This window comes from Chanodichthys erythropterus, chromosome 21 (genome assembly GCF_024489055.1).
Source record: "Chanodichthys erythropterus isolate Z2021 chromosome 21, ASM2448905v1, whole genome shotgun sequence".
Lineage (NCBI taxonomy): Eukaryota > Metazoa > Chordata > Actinopteri > Cypriniformes > Xenocyprididae > Chanodichthys > Chanodichthys erythropterus.
The window spans coordinates 28,506,260-28,527,578 of NC_090241.1; the positions used below are offsets into that span (position 1 = coordinate 28,506,260).

Consider the following 21,319-nt stretch of genomic DNA (forward strand, 5'->3'; position numbering starts at 1 on the left):
TTGGCTGAGGACATCTGCTGGTTAAAGCTGTATAAGTGCAACAAGAACAGCAAAAACATGTTGTACACATTTTGAAACCGCAGCGCGTGAGCTTACAGTAAACAGACCGTTATTGTTTACGTAAATATAGTTATCGTTCTTGGTGTGAACGGGCCTTTAGTCAGTTATTTTAGCTTTGGGTGTGAAGTACAGTATAAAAAAGTACCAAAAACAGCACGTTAGATAAATTGAACATTTTATTTGTGGAAAAAAACACAAGCAAAATGCATCAATAGACATTTCTACTTTAAGCAAGGGAAATGATAAAGAAGCCTCTAAAAGCAAAGTCGTGCACATGCCAGAAGTCTGTCAAATGTTAGCATTGTATCAGCTATAGACAAGGAGCAGTGATCAGTTAAAAAAATGAAGAGAAAGGGAAGTAAAATGTACATTTACAAGTGAAATTAATGAGCTCCACACAAAATTTACAAATAACAGCAACTACGCAAGAACAAAACAAAGGGGAAAAAAGATTTTTACTAACAAAATTAAAAGGAAACAATTAAAAACATTTTTTTTTTTTTTTTTTTTTTTACAAGATATTGACAAAATTAAAGAAGCCAGGACTATACAGGTACACTGAAAATTCACAAAGTTAACGCTATAACATATGTAAACAAGCATTCTAAATTTGGGTTTCTGACAAAAAAAGCTAAAAAAAAATGTAACCATCTTTACACAGTAAATTAAGGTTACTGGTCGTACACAAGAACAGAACTGCTTGCGCGTGAAAAAGAAAAAAAAAAAAAAAGAAAGAAAAAAAACCTTTAGCTCCATTGCTATTCATAGCCTATTATGTTGGCTTTTGCACCATTTTGAGTTATACATAAGCAATTTAAACTCAGCAATTGTTTTTTCTCCTCAAATTTAAATAAATTAAGATACAATTCATTGTTCTTTTTTTCCTTTACAATTTTACAAAATTCAGGTAACCGTTTCTGACAGCGGATAAGGCAAGTGAAAAAATGGCTATATTCATACATTTTACGAAATGTTGTCTTAAGCTATACACTGCAAATTCGATAACTCTGCAGGGGTTAAAATGTAGTAAAAATCTCAATATTCTGAGTAATGCAGAATAATTATCACCCCAGTGATTTGTGATGTCAAACATCTCCCGTTCTGGTTATTACCTTGCATACTTCTGAGTAAAAGAAAAGATTTTTTTTGTTTTTGTTTTGTTTTGTTACAAATAGTGTCCATCTTGAATTGCACTGATCTAATTGGGTCAGAAAACAAAATCAATATCAATACAACTGAAATGCTTTGTATCCATCAATCAATACCGGTTTGGTTGGTTAACATCACAAATACATAAGACACACGTTTACCCTCTCAATACAACCCAGTAAAGTCTTCATTTATACAAGATGCTTATTAGTCTGTCTACTTCTGCTGAAATTCAAAAGAAACAGTAACCCATTCAAAGCATCAAAGTGGTCAGTGGATCAAAAAAATGTCCTTTTATCTCTTCATTTCAAAACATACAAAAGATTAAAAGAACAATTCAAGGAGGGAAAAACAGCTTGATGGGAGTTCACTGTAATAATTCTGTGCCATAGCAGAATTAACACGCAAGTACAATGACAGAAGTCAGTGTTGTCTTTACAGATTTGACTTGAATGTCTATGAATTTACAAGTATACAAATATTCTGCATATATCAAGAGGACAAGAATTACACATTTGAAATGGATTATATTAGAGACTTTATTAAAATGTTATATATCACACATATGGTAATTACATTTTGAATTATTCATTTGCCTAGCATGTCATCAATATCAAATTCCTTTGGTCCTTCAATAAATAAAACTCATATCATATACACATACTTTGTACAAGTTTAATACAGTTCAAAGGGACGATTTGCTGACCTTGGGATTTGTGAGAAACGCCAGCTAGACATCTTGAGTATTTTGAGTCAATGGGGAGCAGTAATATTGAATGAAATCATGCTTGTGTCAATGTTGTGTGACACTAAAGTAAACTCATTTTTAAAAATGTTGGTACTGAATGCTTGTGAGAGTTCTCATGCATTCAATGAGAGTTTGAAGTTTATGTTCAGCATATCTCTGATTCCTAGCGCTGGGACTGTTTTAGTAAATCATGTTTCTGAAAATAGGGGGTAAAGTCACAAGTTTGTCTTCAGATTAAAACAAAGCTAAGTAAAGCCCTAACATTAAAATCGGTTTATTATTTCGATCAAAAATAACTAGTAAACGCAAAAAAAAAAAAAAAATCTTCAACATTAAAGGCCTACAAACCTTTGAGACGTCAAACCCTTTTAGTGTTTTTACAATATATCATATGTAGACCATGAAAGACCATCAAAAGCTGTCAAATAAAACGTTTCAAATACATTTGCAAAACCAGACGTTAAGCCAAGTGAGCGTTAAGAAAGCTCAGTTCCGAATGTTCAAATCCAAAGCTCACATCATGCTCCTTGTAGTTTCTGAATCCCAGCTGTCTTCTCCATAACAAAGCGGATGCAAAACACCATCCGTTTAGTTCATTGACGAAACCAGATCTAGGGACCCCCAGTGCACAAATGTTCAGATGAGTCTCGCAAAATGGAAAAAAAATCCCAAAACAATGCAACAGAAGAATGCAGCCTGACACCAGGACACAAGTATTTCCATTGTTTTCGGGAGTAGAGGGATCTGTTTCTATGGTGTGAACGTCAGTCTGAGGACTGAAACCATTTCACAGTGTATCTAGCACCATTGTGGGAAGTTTCTCAGGAATCTCCGACAAGATTGTTTCAACACTAAAGGGGAGCCGTCGGCTTGAGCTACCTTAGCTGTGTGAAACTGACAAAAAAAAACAAAATCTCTAAAAGTAGAAAGATGCAACATAATAAATAAGAGCAATAATGGTCCAGAATAGTTAAAATGTCGGTGGTTATTGTGCACAGCGGACATTTACATATATAATTTTTTTTTAACAAAACAAAAAAGTTGATTCAGCTGCACATCCACGTACAAATATAAAACAACACATACAAGAGTGGGATGCCTCCATAAAGGGAAAGGAGGTACAGTTCGCCCAACGGTTCAGTTTGCACCATTCACACAAATGTATGTGTACGTATGTGAGTGTTTGTGGGTAAGAGGACTATACATCCCCTTTTCAGTGATGGAAATGAACATGAGTTGGCTCAGGGCAAGATGAGGGGAAAAAAAACGGAGGCGAAGTACATCCCCGCTGTCTCGACAGCGTCCGTGGCGCTCAGAATGACTCATCGTGCCCGACTGAGAGGTCTCCCTTTGGGGTCGAAGCACGGGATGAGCCCTTGTCCATGCTCTCGGAGCCGGAGCTCTGGTGCTGCTGTTCAGAGCCGGCGCTGGAGGTGACTGTGGAGGACGAGGTGGAGGAGGTGCGGGTCTTCTCCTTAAAGTCTGTTATGATCACTGTGACGTTCCCCACAGTGATGGCCAGCTGCTGGGCTGTGCTCCTGTCAATGTTCTTCAGCTTGGGCCTGCCGACGTGGAGAGAGAGAGAAATATTCAGGAGGGTAGTGCGACAAAGAATGCTATTTAGATCACTAAAGTCATGGCTTCAATTTTTAAAATGAAGACGATAAAATTAATTTTTCATGTTTGCTATTGCTTTCTCTTTGCAATTTTACAAAACCAAGGTAACTTTGTTGAAGTTGGGAATGCAGTTCAAATTTATAGATTTTAAATGCTATGTGGTTAGTAAGACTTTGCTGCTAAATATTCTTCAGCAAGGATGCTTTAAATTGATCAAAAGTGACTTTCTATTCATCAAAGAATCCTGAGAAATGTTCATGGATTATGGATTCCACAAAAAAAAAAAAAAAATGAAGCAGCACAACTGTTTACACTGATAATTAAAAGAAATGCTTCTTGGAACAAGGGTTTAATTTGGATTTGTCTAAGCAAGTTTTTTCGCCTGTTATTGTTCGGGTTACCATTCACTCGCATTATAAGACTGACAGACGGCAATGGTTGGAGTTAAAAATCATCATTTGTGTTCTACTGAAGAAACAAAGTCACCTACATCTTGGATGTGCTGGGGGTAAGCAGATAAACATCAAATTTTCATTTTTGGGTGAACTATCCCTTTAAAATGTATACTTTTCTTTTTTTTAGAACGTTAGTGATGGTTTCTCTAGATAAGACTCTTATTTCTAGTCTGGGATCGTGTAGAATGCTTTGAAGCTGCAATGAAACTGTAATTTTGACCTTCAACCGTTTGGAGGCCATTGAAGTCCACTATATGGAGAATGTTTTTTATCAAAAACCTTAATTTCTTTTCGAATGAAGAGAGAAGGACATGGACATCTTAGATGACATGGGGGTGAGTAAATTATCAGGAAAATTTTTAATTTGAAAATGAACTAATCCTTTAAATATAAAATATAATTAAAAACAGAAGAAAATGGTGAGGAGAAAAAAAAAAAAAAAAAAAAAAGGTACAGATTCCCTCTGGGCCCATCTATAACAAACAATGAGTTTTCTATGGTTAGACAAAGGGGGAAAGACCTGCTTTTTACCTTTCACAGTATTTGCATGATTTTGATTTAGAAATGCAGAAAAGAACAGGGGTATGGTCTCTCATGCAAACCATGTTGAGGGTGCAAATACTTGTCCACAGTAAAAACAGTCCACCCACACAACTTTTAATGCAAAAGACAGTAGCAACTAACATGTTATTCTCTCTTTAAAAAAGTAACAAAATAAAATCAAGTTACATTATTAGCACTAACATTTAGGAGCAACAATCCCTAAACACCATTTAGAATGCAGAAATGTGAGGTGAAAAGGTGAAATGAGAAAAAATAAGGCCAGGTTCACATTTCCTGAACATTTGTTTGCTCTATCAGAAACCAGCAAAGTACACAAAGATTATCAGAGATCAGCAAGATTAAAACTGAACAGCAGACATTTCAAAAGTTAGACATTTACACAAAAGTTTACCACAAAATCTTTCCATATATTTCCAGGGTTGTGTGCATGGCATAAGCACAAAGCTAAATCTCATTGATTGGCATTAGCCTCAGTTGTTAGTATGCCTCCAAGACAATGTGACACAATGAGCTCTGCTGGCAGAAGCAGACAGAAACAGAATGGTGGGACGGCAGCCAACAGGGCGTGTGTGGGAGTAAAACTGTGCTGCTCATTTGAGATCAGCCCACGACTCGCTCATTCAGAGAGAAAGAGACAGACACAGACAGAGAAAGAGAGAGAGGAGGCATTTGTGAATCAGAGCAGTTTCTACAGTGACTTTCGTCACTGCTGACTGCCAGCTTTGTTCACTGTCAGAGTGACTTACAACACATTCTCAAGCCAGATCTTCAACTGCAGTTATTATTATTACACTACCATTATTTGGGCTTTTAGAAAGCAGAATTAAGCATGTTTATGTGACTGTATGGCAGTGTCTGGTGCTAATTAGAAGTGTCTTTGCTTTTCCAGACTATGTGAGCATTGCTGAGGGGCAGGGCTTTGGGTACCAGCACCTGATTTGGTGGCACAGTTGAGTGCCCTCACAAAAAGAACAAATTTAAGGATAGACACCAATACTGATGGGATACAACATTTATGCTGGCAGGAAAAATGAGTACAAAAGCCCTGTGGAGAGCGGAAACACAATCCAAAAGTCCAAAATACTACATGCGATGAAGTCCAAAACAATGAAGCAATGGGTCATTATTATTTTTAATTACACAACGTTCAGATGTTTTTTTTTTTTTAAAAGTATATTCTCCCCAATACTGCATTTAAGTGATCAAAAATACAGTAAGAACAGTAATATTGTGAAATATTATAACACTGTTTTCTATTTTACTATATTTTAAAATGTAATTTATTCCTGTAATTTCAAAGCTGAATTTTCAGCATCATTACTCCAGTCTTCAGTGTCACATGATGCTTCAGAAGTCATTCTAATATGCTGATATGGTGCTCAAGAATTTTTTTTTTATTATCATCAATGTTCAAAACAGTTGCTCTGCTAAATTTTATGTAATAGTTATAGTTTTATAGGTAATAGTTTTTTTCACGATTCTTTGAAAAAGAGCAACATTTATGTGAAATATAAATCTTTTGTAACATTATAAATGTCTTTTAGGGGTGTGACAAGACAGGTATCTCACAAGACGAGACGAGACAAGATGGCGAAATACACGACTAGAAAAAATATTCTGCAGGTGTATTTGAAATGTTTTAACTAATCATCTTGTAATGAATGTCATTTCAGTTCTACTTTCTGAGTATGAATTATCATATGCAGTAAAAGACAACAATACTCAAGCACTGTAAAAGGTTTTGCCACAAACTCAACAGACTGACTTCTCTCCTGTATGATTTCAGTCTCTCCAGATCTTACTGTAGATGATTTATGAGCTTCTTCAACTTTTGACCTCCTAACTGAACTCCTTTCCACAAACTGATCAAGTGCAAATAAGACCAAAATTTTCTTAGATACAGAGCTAAGAGATGGTTACAACTACACTGCCCAGCCTAATATAGCTTTCATATTGAGAGATATTTGCATTCATCAGGGAGCTGCTTTCAAAATGCGGGGTATTGAAATCGCATTTGAATGCGCGCTCGCGTTTATTTTCACCTTCACGATCGCGTGTAACTCTGTAAATATGGAGCAGCGGCGACCGTTATCCAGCTGAATTAAATGTTTTTTATTTAAATACAATGCAAAACGACAGAAGAGGCGTAATGTAAACGTAGCGGTGGCATATTCTTTCCTAATCATCCTAACACTCTGTCATGGCAACATCACGAGACTTTTCGCCTCGACGAGAAATCTTGTCACATATTAGTCTCGCGAGATCTCTAATGTCTCTAATGAGACACCCCTAATGTCTTTACTGTCACTTTTACATTTATTCAACAAGGACACATTCATCATTTCCTTTCAAACAAAAACATTTGAAAGGTAGTGTACATGTCAAACAAAGTTAAGTAGGAGTGTGAAAAAAAAGTGCTGGCATTTTGGTTGATTGGTACTCAATTACAGTAGGTATGCAGGCATAAGGAAGGAAGGAAGGCAAAAGGAAGATTGAACAATTTTTCACTCGATACATATTGTGTCCAGCCACATATATCAGAAGAACTTCACAGTGGAGCGGTAACTCATCACAAATTTTGCTAAAAAGCAAATTTGGAACAGGGTTCCCCTCAAAAAAACAAAGCAGATTTGTCATTACAGAATTCTGTGGGGAAACTGCTGTCGCTCCACTCCACTCACTTTGCTGCTATATGATCCTGTCGATACTTTAATAAAAAAAGAATAAATACGAAGATAAAGGCGAGATACCTGGAGATGTGGGAGTTCTTGGTTTTGGTTGTGGATTTGCCGGACTGAATGCTGTTTCGCTCACTGGGTGGGCTTTGATGGCTGTCTGACTTGGGTCTGTAAAGAGAAACTCTTTTGGTTAAACATGCCAAAAACAGAAAACCAGACAGACATTTCTCAAATTCTTATTGGTGACTAAACGGACTTGTTCTTTTTGCTGTTGGGTTTCTTGGTGATGGCTGGGGTGATTTCTTTCTCCCGGTCCTTCTTCTCTTTCTCAGGCTGCTCCTTCTCGCTCTTGTCCTTGTCTGTGTGTTCACTGTCGGGTGGATTTCTGTCTGGACGCTCCCCCTCAGCCCTATCTTTCTCAGGCCTCTCGGGCTTTTCCTTCTTCTCTTTCTTTGGGGGAGGAGGAGTGGCGTACTGCTGGGCCACCTGCTGTGCCACCAGCTGGGAGTTTATCCGGGGTTTCCTGTGGGGCCGAACAGAGTTGATATAGTATCAGAGTGGCGCAAACTCTTCACTCAACTGGTGAGCCTTTAGGTTATAGACAAGTACAAGTTCAATATCTAAAGCATGTCCTTTTCAAATGAATGATCTTGGTTCAACACAAGCTCCATCATCTCTGCATTTGATTACCACAGAAAATAACCTTGCCTTGTCCCTCGGGTTTAGGGACTGGGAAAAACCCATTGCATTTACAGAGATGAGGTACCATTCATGCAGTAAGCATTCAGAACAAATTACAAAGCCACGTTTGCTACTAGTGGTTAGGAGCTAATTTAAATGTCTAATTTCAAATATGAAGAACTGTTATATCAAGCAGCACTCACTAGAACAATGTAGAGTACCAAAAAGTCTGCTCTCCATCGCATGTCTGCATGTAATCTACCTCAGTCAGTGTTTCCACAAAACCATTTTAAAGCACAGATTTTGTGTATTGTGATGAAGACATTAAGACATACCTAGCCAGGTAATGTCCTCTGCAGGAATTTTTGTGACGAAAACCCTTTCACTGGTCCCTGAATGTGATGACGGCCCATCGCCAGCTGTGTGGGTCTGCTGAATGTGTAATCTCATTACTCTACTCCTTTAATAAATGACTGTGAGGATCACAGGGTGGGACATTTGCAGCATGTCATTGTAATAGGGACTAATCAGATTAGCTAGAAGGTTTGGCCCCATTTGTCACAAACCGGAAAGAAAGCGGTTTTCAGTTTGGTTCTCCTCTCAAACAAACAAGCTACATATAAAAAGTAGCACAGAGAAGAAAGTGTTTACTTTAATATTCACAAATGCAGAATATCCATGCAGCTCTTTTCGGTCAAGGGCAGTCCAAAAAAAGTGCCATAAAACTAGTCCATACAACTTGATCTCAAATCTAATGAAGCTATAAAATATCTTTGCCTGAGGAACAGACCAAAATATAACTTATTTACTGAAATCAGATATTCATGTAAAGTAATTACTTACTCACAGATTTTCTTTATGTATTTGAAAGTTCAAACATGAGAACTTAGTTTACAAAAGTGCAAGCCTGAACTGAGGCTGAGGAGAAACTGCACAATATTCATCTCTTCTCATGTGCATTATGAATATACCAGGTTTACAAGAAACCAGGTAAGAAGTGATTTATAAAACTGAGAATATGAATTCCTTTACTAATGAATAATATCAATTAGGGGTGTGTGATTAATCGTAATTGATTTTTCGATTTTGGTTTCCAACAATTATGAAAATAAGATAATCGTTGTGAAAAGATTATTGTGCCGCCGCATTTCTTCCCGCGCAAATTCCTTTCCTTCACAGGGGTGCACTTTTGTTCCCCGCTAAAAGCCCAAACTTGACATCCAAATAAGCCAAATAAGGGTAAAATTCAGTCAACTGTTGCTAAACTGCATGACATGCTTAATACTAAACAGTGTTATTAAAAGTTTATTAAGAGAGCAGAGAAAGTGAAGAGCAGAGTTTGCACTCCGTGACTTGCAGGACGGGTGGCACGCAAGACCTAGAGTGAGGAATATGAGGCTTTCTGGCCTCTGGAGATTGATTGGGCTGGTTTGGGTGCTGGAGTTGGGGGGAAAGCTTTCTTCCCCGCCCCCAGGAACGATCATAAATAGCCCAATCAATGCCAAACCCCATAATATTTATATTATTAGCATAACTACTAATGATATTACAGTGTTGACAGAAAGATGAGGCGAGACGAAGGGAAAGAAGAGTAAAGGAAAATATCAAACACCCCCTAAAGTCAATGTAATTCTGATAACTCCCCCTTATCCTCTTGTTGTATTTGATATTTTCACATGTTTTGTTTTATTGTGTAGTTTGTCAGTCTGTATATATACATATAAACTTATATGTTGTAAGTTTATAATTACAAAAAAAAAAATAAAAAAATAAAAAAGTGTATTAAGCTGCGAAAGGCAGCCACCTGTGTGAGCTTCGACTCCGAGACGGGGCGATACGTGCCTACACTGTAAAATGGCCTACACACAAATATGTCGAAATGCAGTATCCTTGTAAACACAGTCGGTTAGGTCTTAAGTGAATGTAAACACTGAGAAAGAGTCCATGTATAACAGTATATTGGATCAATGCATTAGCTCTTAAAGTGACAGCAGCCTAATAAATCTGCTGCAGTCATTATTGTTAAACAACATAAGACAGATAAAATCACTCACTGCTCTTGAATGAATAAACTGTAGTTTTAATAAGGATTAGTCTATATTTAAATGTTTACAGCACTGATATTTTACATTTGATTCAATTTCTGAATACCAATGTTAGTACATCTTCCTGAAAAGCGTATTTATTTCATCTGTTTTTTTGTTCCATTTTAGGTTGTCATTTTTGTTTGTAATTTAGTTAATTTGTTCTTATGGTATTGCTGACTGTTTACTTGTCTTCTGTATCTATTTGAGGACTTTTACTTACATTAACCTAGAATTAGTTTTTGCTGAAGTATTGATAATTGTGAAATAAGACTTTGATCATATCACCCACCTATAATTGTGGTAAATAATCGTGATTTCAATATTGACCAAAATAATCGTGATTAGGATTTTTGGCATAATCCAGCAGCCCTACTATCTATGTGGGTAAGGAAACCTTTCTTTTGCTTCTGTGCGCACACACATTCTGTAACGGTGGAAAGACAGGCAGCGGCTGCGCGCTGGAGGCTCTCTCTACTCGGCGCAGTGTTGAGTTAATTAAAAGCCGAGGGGGCTGTGTCTGAGATCTGAGGCAGAGCGCCATGCAGCCCGAGCCAACTCGCGTTCCTCAAGCATAATGGCCAACATCTGGCAGCAGCTGGGGGTAACAGAGGATTTTAACTGATCATGGGGGAAGAGCTGAAGCCCGCAAGTGTTTTTTGCTTTGTCTAAACATTTAGACTCAGGAGTCCTCTTCACCTCAATATTTCAGATCAGTCGCAGTAGGGAATGTTTAGCTGTTTAGATGGCGGTTAGATTCTTAAAACTCATGAATGAAAGATTACGGCCAGACGCGTACTCTACGCAAATGCACAAGCATGAAGGCTTGGCCAATGCATTGCACTGTCTGCTTAACATGTGTTCTTATTATAACAGTAAACACAGAAAATAAGTCTGAGAATTCAACGTGAGTTATCATTTCGGAATATAACAACACAAGAAAATGAGTCTGAATCATTGTGTTCACATATTTGTGTAGAGGACATTTATGACTGCAAGAAAGCATGCATAATAACAACCCATCCACACATTGCACTGACTGGCTATGACTGTTGCACTGCACAGCATTTGTAGCAACAGGTTGTCATTAGAAACATGTCATGTTGTGCCTGGTTAGGAGCGTAAGAGGTCACAGAATAATAAACGAGGCACAATGCAATGGAAGTACTGATAGAAGCAGCTCTAGTGATCCAAAGACTTACTGGTGCCCTTCAACTCAAAATCAATAGATAACCCTGGATAAAACTAACAGCTGTCTACTGGTTGTTTGAAGAAAACCTGTGGTTCTTAGATTGCGATGGCTCTTTCACTCCACACACTGATGGGATACAGACGCCTTTTTCGCAGAGACCAGCCAATGAGAAGCCAATCAATCCCTCATAATGGGGAATCATGTTCAAGAGGCCAGCACAACTCCAATCAATACAACCTCTGCAAGGAATCTAGATGAGCTTCAGGGCCCGCTGGCAAAAGATACTGGAGAGCATCTTTTAGAGCATGTGGGAATAGTTTACATTAGGTCTGTGCTGGTCAAGGGAAGAAAAAAAAACAAAGATCAGGAACTAACACACTGCAGAATAACTGATGAAAAGCAAACAATTTTAAAAGTGAAAATATACAAAATTTATGCTATAAAAGGCAACATATCCGTTCCAGAGTATGATAAAACTATGAAGCATTAAAAAACATTTTTGATTAGAAACAATTTACATAATAAATCTTGTTTTTGTTAGCTATGACTAAGATTCTGCCAAGACAGGCATGTTGAATTTTTTTTAAATTTGTCCATTCAAGTGCAAGATGATGTGAAAGAGAACTTAATTTAGTATTCGCACGCTGAGACGTGGCTTGTGCGCTTCAGATGTGCACAGAGAAAACTTCTCACACAATGTGCACAAGTTCTCTTTCACATTCTCTATCTTGCGCTTGTTTAAATGGTCAAGGCTTAAAAACGCGCAACTGTCCTGAGTGTCTTTCACTCCAGGCAGTCCTTATTGTCAAGCCCTACCCAGTGTTTTTGTTATTGTTTTGCGTCTGTCTGATTTAGCACTGAGTGCCTGTATAAACACAGAAGGCAATGTGTGCCGTTTCAGTCTAACTTGCACTCGCTATCGTTAGACGTATTGCTTTGAGCATACGGCACTCACATCAAACAAAGTTTTCCACGTTTTCGACCATCGCCGTTATAACGAATTGGGAAGCAAGAATGTTCCCAGACAGGAGATGTATATGATGCAGGCAGCAGCTCCATCACCATTGTGTCTCCTTCACTTGCCATGCTGATCAGTAACAAACCAACATGTGAGGAATTGGGATGTCAGCAATAGATTAACATGATAAAAACGCGTGCAGAGCTTATCCATCGACAGAAACATACATTAACGAAACATATTATGCGTCTTCACATTTGAGATTAACCGTGTGCTGAACTGTGGGTTAGAGAGCGGTCTATCCACTGTAGTACATTTAGCACTGGGGAATTTGCTCTAATCCAGATAGGGGTTTTGTCAAAAGTGCACGATCCTCCACTTAACAGAGACTTGGCTTAGTTTACCTCCTGAGGGGGATCCAGAAATCCGTTCCAACCTGAGGTTAGCCTGGGAGTCTCGCGGCAGACAGGCCTGTGATTGATTTGATTAACCTCCCCTCGGTGGATCTCCTGCCACGCGGGGAGATTTGTATCAGGGGCAGTTCAGCGAGACAGAAACAGGCTGAGTGTTTGAGCCATGAATCAGTGCCAGCTGTAACTCGGCCACGAGAGCTCACTGGCATGTAAGGACTGCTGTCAACACTCCCTGAGCACGACAAAAACTACACAATGCATTATTTACTGATCGACACATGACTGCCTCATCACAACCTCACTCTGTTGACTAGGACTCGTGTATGAACACAGGTGGCACCTCTCCAGTGGAAAGAGAGTAATGGCATACATTTTGAGATGGACACTGACCAAACTCACATTAGCAAACAGACGTTGGTTGCCAAGTCAAGGGAAACTTGAATGGAGTTGAATGAGAGAGGTCACTGTGGTTGAGGGACTGTGTTTTGGAAATTCATACTACTCTTACTATGGATTAGTCAGGGCATATGCCACATTTAATTTCACTTGAATGAACATACGTTGTGAGGGACAAATTACTGTAGTATACTTTGTTGCCCATCATTCAGCTGACAAAACAGAGTATGTCTTTTCAAAACATTTCCTGTTGACAAAAATACTGTGCTGTGAAACTGAAAGTGACGTGACGTCAAGTATGGTGTCCCATACTCGAAAATTGTGCTCTGCGTTTCACTCATCCAAGTGCGCACACACACACACACACACACACAGCAGTGAGTATTGAACACACACACACACTGTGAACACACACCCAGAGCAGTAGGAAGACATTTTTTGCTGTGGCACACAGGAAGCGATTGGGGGTTAGGTGTCTTGCTCAAGGGCGCCTCAGTTGTGGGTAATGAGAGTGTAAGAGAGTGCTGTTCACTCACTCCCCCCACCTACATTTATTGCTGGTACTGAGACTCAAACCCGTGACCTTCAGGTTACAAGTCTGACTTGCTATTATGCCATAACTGCCCCAATAAATAATACAATTACACTGTGTAAATTATACAGTAAGACAAACTACTGAATGGACTGTATCTCCGTCCCTCAGAACCTTATTTTCATTTGCATCAAATTAAATGTTGCCCACCTCTAACTAAGGTCCAGTTCTCCTGTATATAGTATGTGTACTGTGCATTGTGGATTTTCTTTATGCATGAAGAACCCGAATGACCTACATTCGACAAAATCTGCAGTACACAATATAGCACACCGTGTAGAACACTGTATCCCACAATGCAATCCACTTGACAACCCATTCCATTTACAGTTTGACTAATGAACTGGAAGAAACATCAATCATTATTTACTCTACAACTTGACTCGTGACTTAACCTGGCTAAATAATTATATAAGAATTTCTTATGCAAAAATTGATAAATGTAAAATATTCATATTTACTTCCAAGAAGAAAAATGAATGGCACTTAATGAATTGAATTGCAATGTGTTGCAGCATACTTACGTTTACTGGGCGGTATGCAGTAAGAAGTATGCTAGTATTCCACTCCAAACATAGACCTACTGCTCAAGCCCTTGTTGGACAGAAACCAACTTGATTAGAAGGGAAGCCTCAGATTAAATCAAGTGAAAATGCACAGACCACTAAAAGTCACTAACACTACACAATCTTTAAGATCTAGAAGTCTCATTACAAAGAACTGGGCCCAGTTGCAACCAAGAAAATGTATTTTATTTATGGGCAATTCCAGCGTTATGGACGTGACATTTGGAGTCAAAACTTGAAATATAAATGCTCAAAGAATGCATTTAATAGCAACATATTGAACCGTCTATTTATATATTCATAATCCCTTACCAAAGGAGTCCAGACATTAGAAAAATGTCAGTCTACTCAACTGTTTTATTTTTTAGATGAGGGAAATATACAGCGTTACGGACGTGACAAAAAAAGTCACTAAGTTTTGGGTGACAACATATTTTTTAAGAATTCTGTGAATTACATTGCGCAAACCAAAAGTAATACTGCCCACCGAATAAAGAAGGGTTGGCTCTCCACAGAGCATAAAATAATAATTTTATTTCATTTTTCGTGTTCGCATTAATGAGGAAAAAACAACGTTACGGATGTGACAGTTTTCCGTTACGGATGTGACCGGTCTGAAAGCGGCACAGAAGACTGCTTTAAAACTGCTTTAAAACTTTCACAGAGACCTCAAGCAAGCATGTACACCACCAAATATTGAAATCTGGGATACCAGTATGGTAAGACTCCACAATTGATCAACTTTTTACTAAACTTTATACAAATGTAACGTTATACTCTGTATTGCAAAAGGTTATAGATTAGACCTATTTCTCATGTTGACAAGCATGTGCGTTGTTCAAGAATCAATTTAGAGACCATGATTTTCCTTCTTACAGAACTGCATGCTAAAATACATTGACAAATATTAATGTTTATCATAAAGCAGTTTAAAATCGCATGTTTTCCCCACAGTCAGGTGAACCGATTGACACTATTGCCAATCGCAATCATGTCAGTTTTATGTTTTGTGTATGAATGACCACACGGTTTTTTTCGTCTAGTTTTCAGAGTTTAAAGCGGAGTCTTGAGTCAAAATGATCAAACTTTATTTCAAGTCAAAATTATTGCAATCGTATTATTTTCATTTTGTTTGATCGCGCGGATTGTGATCATTATAGGCTAGGCTATTCATTTTTAACCAACAGGTAACGCGACATCCCAATTCCCGAGGGAAGTGTCCTATGAGACACAATGCTCTTCTATAAGTTGTACTGTATCATATAGGCCTACCTTTTGATGTTCATATTTCGTTCTCTGGCAAGAGGAAGAGAAGATCGGTTCATGTGCGCCTGATCCGCCGCTTACAGGCGCTGCAGAAGCTAATCTGTCACACGCCGTAGGCTATTAAAGAGCGACATCTATTGTTTAATTTTTTAAAAAAAAAAAAATAATAAAATCGACTGAATTTGAAAGTTAAACCTTTTTCATATTAAAACTAACAAAGCACAAAGAGTATTGCGATTATTGGGTATGTTCTGATATGGTAAGCCTGAAACAGATGATAGCAATATAAAGAAGCAAACTCATAGGATTTAATATGAAGCGTCCGTAACGGTCACGTCCGTAACGCTTATTATGGTTGTTCACAGCAACGTAGTGAAATGAATTGTTGATCCTAATAAGCATAAACATAATTTAGCTTTGCATATAAAGTTTCAAGTTATTTGCATTTATAATTGTTATATGACATAAACTTAATCATTAAAACGTTACGGACGTGACAGAGCACTGAAGCGTCCTGACCTCTTTATTCTAGCCCTTATAAATTCATCAGGCAGTGCTGTTATGACTAAATGAGTGTATTTATTTCTCAGGCATGTATCCATCTTTCTACACAATGCTTACTGCTAAAATTAAAGTTTAAAAAATGGGGTCTTTGATCCCTTTTTTGAAAGCATGAAATATGGTTGGTTGAAAATTTAATTTAAGCATTGTTACTTACCACATATATTGTGGATAAACAAGGCAATTTTCTTAAAATTTCTGTTAGAGCACATTAATACAGTATATTACAGACCTAAATGGACAATTTAAAAAGGGTTTTGTTCTTTTGGTTAAAACTTTTTTTTTTCATAGTAAAGATGACCTTTGCGTGGAATTGCCCTTATAACTATGGGTTATCACAAGGTTTTCTAAGCTTAAAAGGGTTATTCACCCAAAAATGAAATTTCTGTCATTAATTACTCTCTCAATTTGTTCCACACTCACAAGACCTTAGTTCATCTTCAGAACAGAAATGAAGATATTTCTGATTAAATCCAAGAGTTTTTTTTATTTTTTTTTTTTATCTCTCATAGAAAGCAACAAAATTACCACATTCAAGGTCCAGAGAAGTAGTAAAGACATCGTTAAGGCCGTAGGAGAGGAAATTGTTGAATAAAGTTATTTTTTTATTTTTTATTTGTTTTGTTATTTTACACACAAAAGGTATTCTTGACGCTTCAAGAACATTAAAGTTAAAGCACTGTAGTCATGTTGACTATTTTAAACGATGTCTTTACTTCTTTTCTTGACCTTGAATGTGGTAATTTAGTTGCTTTCTATGGGAGATTAAAAAAAACCTCTCTGCTTTCATCAAAAAATATCTTAATTTGTGTTCTGAAGATGAACGAAGGTCTTGTGGGTTTGGAATGACCTGAGGGTGAGTAATTAATGACAGAATTTTAATTTTTGGGTGAACTAACCCTTTAAGAGGCTTCTTGTACCTGGCTATTGCCCTTTATCTGTTTAATACAAAAATACAAAAACAAAAATAAATAATTACATCTTGGTAATTATCATATTGCCAAACAGAAAAAAGGCATTAAATAATATAAATTATTAATTTTTAAAATATACCACTGGTCAATTTCTAATTGTAGGACTGCGTGAAAACAAGCCTTGGTCTGAGAAGCCCCCCATGGTGGCACGTGTCACTTTAAACTGATGCGCTGTAATTAATGACACCACACATGGAGGCTCTTTAATTCCTGGAGCGGTTGGCATTTCCGTGAGGCTCCAGTCTAGGCTTCAGTTACACAAACGTTAGCGGTGCAGTAAATTATGGTTGCGTTAAATGAAACAGATTGCTTGTAGAGGCAAGACAGAATGAGAGAACGCTCCAGTGAAGAGAGGCTACAAAAAAAAAGCGCTCAATTAGCACAGCTCTCCAATTCAAGTGCAGCATAAGCAGGCAATCATGGTCATTGACTCTTACATGCTATGGGGCCACAAAGTGCCCTGAAGAGAGGACAATCAGGTCAATGGGATACATATCTGCTACTTATGCATGGTACTGGACTACAAGGCACTGTACCTTTATAGGCAGAGTGCAATCTAAAAAGCAATCTGTTGTCATTTAAAGGACAAGGCTAGTTAAACTAAACCCAGACTCTCTACTGAGCCTATGGATTTAATTCATCTCAGATGGAGGACTTTGAATGGAAAAAAAAAAGCAAATGCAAAAAACATTAATATTTTGTCCTAAAAATACGCTTTTTAGACATTTCCTGACAGCATCCGTGAATTTCACCACTAGATTTAACGTCATTCGCCTCTTACATCACGGCAAACGCGACAGTTATGTGCAGTGGCAGTTCGCAGAGTGCCTTGATCCTCTGGCGTAGCAGCATTAAGCGTTTGGCTGGTGGGGGATGATGAAGCTGCCATGTGTGCGCGTGTTGAACAAGCTCTGGGACCGGGCTCCCATAAGCCATTCTACTAAGCGATTAGTGGCTTTGTGCCTGCTGTACAGAACGGAGATAGCGAAGAGAGCACCTAGAGAACAGGCCCTGGGTTCCTGTTCTGTCGCTCTCAACTGGGTGGAGGACATTAAACATTCATCTCCACCTTCTGGAGGGATTCTGCCCTCCTTCTTCCCTGAGGAAATTGCTCTCTGGGGAGAGATCTCAGCTGTAGTGAAAAATTTAACTGCTCTACCAAGATGTGGATGTGAAATGCAATGTGAAAAATGGGGCAGTTAGCCGATAACTTAAAGCAAGTAAATAAATAAAAATAAAAACCAAACAGCAGCCCAAATGCAATCTGCTGGGGGTTTTTTTCTCTGCACCAATTTTGGCGGGAAATCTATGGAATGCTGCAGAACAGATTTAAACACGGCAAAATGTACTAAATGGAAAAGAGAATTAAACTCCATTAGAATGAAAGCAAGTGAAATCAGCCAAAGTATTTAAAAGCCATTATACACAAATCGAGAAGCAGAAAAGTTTGATCATCACCTTAGGAGCTCAAAGCCATTTAATTCCCTATTAATTTTAAAAACTAACACAGTTTCTGACTAAATTAGTGTTGTCAAGTACCGGCTTCATTACCATGTTTGTACCGAAATTTTAAAAATGTGATGCTTTGAGCGCTATTGAGCAGATTCGTTAACACCTCTGATTGGCCATTGTGTTCACGTGCTCATCAGATATGTCTGCGAATAGCTACAATTATCAAAGCTCCAAATACATGTTGTAAAACAGACATCAATGACGCTCTTCACTGAGCGCTTACACAGATACACACGGGAGCGTTTGAAAGCAGGCATCTATCAGCGGACAGGCCCACTGATAGACGCCTGCTTTCAAATACTCCCGCTTTCAAAATGCCTTCAAATTCAAACACTTCCGTGTGCTGTCAAACACTCCTATGCGTTGATCATCGTAGCCAATCAGACATATCTGTTGAGCATGTGAACACAATGGCCAATCAGAAGCGTTTACGAATCTACTCAACAGCGCTCAAAGTGTCACATTTTTAAAATTTCAGTACCGACTTGGTATTGAAGTTGGTACTTTTCACAACACTAGACTAAAAATTACAAACATTAAATGAACAAAATAAAATTTAATTGGACTAATATACAGCTATGGAAAAAATTAAGAGACCACTTCAAGTTCAGAAATCAATGTTAAGTGGTCTCTTAATTTTTTCCATATATAATATAATATAATATAATATAATATAATATAATATAATATAATATAATACAATATAATATAATATAATATAATATAATATAATATAATATAATATAATATAATATAATATAATATAATATAATATAATATAATATAATATAATATAATATAATATAATATAATATAATATAATATAATATAATATATATAATAATATAATATATATATGACTGTTGCCAGTACAAAGCTTTTTCTTCTTTTTTTTTTTCCACAACAAAAACATGGGATTTGTTCCTCGAGTGGCATAAAAAAGATATGCCCTGCATTTTGTATTTGGAAATCAGGCACAGACTCTCTGTGGGCCTGTTCTAGCAAAAAAGCAACAGTAAAAAGAACATTTCTTTCTCTCTAAACATCTATTTGCTTTTTGATCCATCCAAGAGAAGCTTCCCGTGTTGTCTGACCTTTCACCAAAGGAAACCACACAATTCCCCTCATTACTCAGACTGCAAACCAGGTGTAGTGTTTGTGTTTAATCCACATAGGGACCAATCTATCAGCAGAAGCTTTCCGTGTTTCTTTTCATATGACGACCTGAAAGAGTGATTCCTTTTCTATCAGACTCACTCAACCTTGTGTCCTGCCATTGCCTCTGACCTGTATAATTACAGGTCACTTTTCAAATTAGTATGAATGAGCTAAAGGCGGTGCAATATGCACCCTATTCAACACAACAATATACTGAATATTTATGTCTAGACTGGCATGCTCTGCTAAACTAATAAGTAAAAATGCAACAAAGAAGGGCTTTTTAACGCTCAAATAGAAAACCATGTCTTGTCACTGAACTGCTCCTTTGTGATTCACTTTTGCACTGAGAGTAAAGTTTCAATACAGAGTTTTACTCCCACACTCAAATAAAATATCTGGAGACAGTGGGCCTACAAAGTATTTGAACACAAGTCACACTTAAAGTCACTGCATTAAAACAAAAGCAAGGGGCATTTAAAGACATTTTTGAAGTACACAAAAAGTATTAATTTATTAAAAACAACAGAAGCTTGGGTTAAAATTAAGACAAACAGAATTTAAAGACTGGTTGTCAAAAAAAAAAAAAAAAAACCTAATATATATATATTTTTTAAATCAAGTTGTTTAAAAGTAATTTATTAGCAGATGTTGATTGATTTTATATGTTGCATGTGACTTGTGAGAGTCCAAGTACTTCTAGGGGCCAGAGTTTTTAAATACACTGCTGTTGTAAAATAAAACTTTCACGTGAAGAGTTCACAGAAAAGATATTTCCCTTGCCATCACCTTCATACATTATCTGCAAATCCATGCCCTCTCTGCTCTGAAGAATTTCAATGTCATATAAAAACACATCAGCAAGCAATACAGTAGGCCGACTAATCCTCTTAGCGCTAACGTCTATATACAAGCAGAGCTGCAGATTGTAATAGCTTTATATTTCCCTTCGGCAAAAACAGATTCCAGCTCATATCAAGACAAGCTGTCAGTCACTTCGTCTTCCATTGTCTGCCTTACCATCTTCATCAGCGCTCTGCTCCGCAGACTACTGCAAGGCAGCGTCCCTCACTCGAAACAGATTCAGTTCCTACTCAGTTAGCTGATTAAGTGTGGTCACCGAACGTCACTGACTGTGTTACGTGATATATGCATGAGTCAGGCGAACGGCAGCCTCCTCTGCTCCACTGACTGAATGACATGCGGCGAGTGAAGAGGAGGAGGAGAGCGGTAGTTGAAGGAGGGTGAGCCCAGTGCTTCCCTGCGTTGGGTAATGATGTGCTCCATTCTGCCTTCCCTCTGAGAGCCTCTTGGCTGAGTGAGCACATCCCAACAGAGCCGTCCATCAAACTCAGCATGCAGTGGCCCACAACCCCCTCCTCACAGCACACATACACGTACAACACGCACACTCGCTCTCTTGCATTCATTCACTCACTCTATTCTTTTGGGTCCTTTTTTATCTCCTCCCTGGTGCCTTGTCATCTGGCTCCCTTCAGAATCACATGGACAGCAATTTCTCTGTTGCTAAATCACTTTCAAGCCAATTTCAGCCCACCCAAACACACGCACACACACGCACACGCACACACACACACACACACACACGCACACACACACGCACACACACACGCACACACACACGCACACACACTTAATACTAAGCATCAACCAGTATCACCAGGACAGTGAGGT

The 21,319-nt window shown here is 37.9% G+C and overlaps 1 protein-coding gene across 1 annotated transcript in view; it reads right to left on the minus strand.

Moving 5' to 3' along the window:
* Positions 1 to 316: 316 nt before the first annotated feature.
* rybpb (RING1 and YY1 binding protein b) overlaps positions 317 to 21,319 on the minus strand; it is a 28,442-nt gene continuing 7,439 nt past the window's right edge. The window contains exons 3-5 of the mRNA XM_067372901.1: positions 7,528 to 7,794; positions 7,344 to 7,439; positions 317 to 3,519 (exon numbers count right to left, since the gene is read on the minus strand). Of these exons, the coding sequence (XP_067229002.1) occupies positions 3,270 to 3,519; positions 7,344 to 7,439; positions 7,528 to 7,794 (613 nt within the window). The 3' untranslated portion in view covers positions 317 to 3,269. The remainder of the gene's footprint in view (positions 3,520 to 7,343; positions 7,440 to 7,527; positions 7,795 to 21,319) is intronic.